General features: G+C 45.0%; 1 protein-coding gene across 1 annotated transcript; it reads right to left on the reverse strand.

Annotated features, from left to right (window-relative positions):
• Positions 1–1,210: 1,210 nt before the first annotated feature.
• Positions 1,211–2,133, reverse strand: LOC311231151 (G0/G1 switch protein 2-like). Its single transcript, XM_084317659.1, has one exon. The coding sequence runs from the start codon at positions 2,065–2,067 to the stop codon at positions 1,657–1,659; it is 411 nt and encodes a 136-aa protein (XP_084173785.1). The 5' UTR covers positions 2,068–2,133; the 3' UTR covers positions 1,211–1,656.
• Positions 2,134–2,491: the final 358 nt, after the last annotated feature.

Genomic DNA, 2,491 nt, shown 5'->3' on the forward strand with positions numbered 1-2,491 from the left:
CAGAGCATTGGCTCGTGTTATCGTCCTGCCAGTGTGTTTACCAAGAGCCTTGTTTTGTTTGTGTGTTGACAGATTTGTTAAGGGTAATAGCTCCCCCAAGTGGCCAGTTGTATGAAGTGCAAGGTCCCTTCAGGTAAAAACAAATCACCCTGGAGCAGCTTCATTGAAAGACCGCAGAATGTTTCGAGATTTTTTTTATACCCAAATAAACTTTTTAAACCTGTTTGCTTCTCAGCAACATCTGTCAATTATATAGGCTGCAGTGTGGAGCTGCCAGACCGTGACCCGTCACGTCACGGGTTCGAGTCTCAGCACTCTTTATGGTTTTGCATTAGAGAGAGCTGTTCATACGCACTATTTTTGGAAAGTCTTCCACCTATAATATATTATTATTATTATTATTATTATTATTATTATTATTATTATTATTATTATTATTATTATTATTATTAAATATCAAAGTGGGTATAAAACAGGAGGGAAGACTGTCAAGTTTTAAACTGTGCATACCAAACAGAGAAGGTAAAGACGACTTTGAACTGTTGAACAGTAATCCAGAACTATATATTATCGCACTGTAAAAAATATATTTTTGTATCTATTATATTCTACAATTTTATTGCACTGCACTAATGCACTATTTTACTCTGTCTATTTTATCTTACTCTTTTTATTATCGTCTATTTTAAACTGAATCAAACCATAAACAAGGTGGCCTGTTGGGATGTTAGATCCTAATGTGAAATACTGTGATTTTATATGTCTGCACTTTATGTGCTCATTTTATGCCATTTGTCTGTTGTGAAGCACGTTGAGCTGCAGTTTCTGTATGAAAGGTGCTATACCAATAAAGTTTATTATATTATTATTATTATATTATGTGTGAATTCTTCAAATTGGGTGGTATTGGGTAACATTTATTTGGTTTATTCTTATTTAGAATATTGTATTATATATAATATACATTTATACTACATATTATATAGTATTATATAGTGTTTTTTAAGCTCGTCTTCAATGAGGGTATATAAGTGTCTCACGAGTTGAAATAAAGGTTTGAGTTATTGTTTAGCTCAACCGAATCACAGACTCAGAGCCATCGATCAGACTTCTATTCAGGAGGGAGGGGGACACTTCACCAGAGACCAGAGAGACTTCGTGAATATAAAAAGGTTTATTATAATGTAGAAAAGAAACAAGGTATATTTACAGCATCAGCATGGTAATTGTATGTACAAAAAATGTCACTCTTATATAGTTCAGTGAGGCTCTTCTTCAGGGAGAGAGCAGCGGACGGAGGGCGCTGGGGGGCCCCGGTTCTCCCCCCCCCCTGGCCCCCATCACCGGGGAGCCTGCCTCCCGTCTCCAGGTCGTCCAGATTCGGGACACTTCTATAGCAGCAGCGGGTCAGCGCGGCACAGGTCAGCACAGCGCGGGTCAGGTCAGCACAGCGCGGGTCAGGTCAGCACAGCGCGGGTCAGCATGTCACAGACATCAAAATCATCCTTATTCACCCATCTTCTCAAGCTTCACCGGTGGGTGTGCCGCGTATTTTGCGCAACGTCTTTGGTGATGTCTGTGTGGCCATGGCGTAAAAAAACTAGCTCCTCGATATTTAACTATACCTCGATACGAGACACTCGAGTGAGAAAGTCTTTATTTGCAGGAAGCGTGCATCCGGTTGACCGGGCTCCGGTAGCTCTGCTGCGGCCCCTCGTCCTGCGCCTTGACCGCGGTCACATCATCATCAGTCGCCTCGTCCTCCTCCTCCTTGGTCGCGGCCGCAACTGGCGCCACGACCACCGGGCTCTTCTTATCAGTGTCAAGTGTGACGACCCTCTGCTCCCGCTCCCGCTCCCGCCGGGACACGAGGAGGAGCATGTCGGCGTCCAGCGGTTCGCCGCCGGAGGTGAAGGGGTAGCAGACGGTCTCCACCAGGCCGATGACCGTGCCCAGCACGGCGAACACCGAGCCGACGAGGTAGACCTTCAGCATGCCGCGGCCCGGCCTCTGGCTCATCAGCAGCATCTCTCTGGCGAAGGGGATGATCTCGTGCATGCTATCCATGATGATGATCGATCACTGCAGGTGCTTGTTGATCTGTTGTTGTTGCGGTCCTGTTCAGGAGTTCTGTGAACGTTGCAGGAGGGCGCTCGGTTCAGGGCGCACCTAGGTTTTATAGTCTCTCAAGGCTCGCTCGGTGCCCGCCCCCCCCCCCCTCCCATCGTGACGTCTTTTTATGAATATTCAATTCGCACGAACAACCCGCATGTTGAGTTGCATGTGCCAAAATAAATGTGTTTTCTTTTGCCAACTTCTTGGGGGGGAAAAGCTTGAACCCAATCGAACTGAAATGGAAAACTGCACAGCAGCACAATTACTAGCGATTTTCTTTCAACTACACTTAAAGGGAGAAAAGGAAAATACACAGACACAGATAAATAGATAGGGGGGGGGGGGCAGTAAAGGTATTATAGGGAAACCACAAAAA

Source organism: Notolepis coatsorum (genome assembly GCF_963971535.1).
Source record: "Notolepis coatsorum genome assembly, chromosome: 6".
In the NCBI taxonomy this organism is placed as follows: Eukaryota; Metazoa; Chordata; class Actinopteri; order Aulopiformes; family Paralepididae; genus Notolepis; species Notolepis coatsorum.

Coding starts and splice junctions, on each gene's coding strand:
- LOC311231151 (XM_084317659.1), bottom strand. CDS start 2,067: ATGGATAGCATGCACGAGATCATCCCCTTCGCCAGAGAGATGCTGCTG.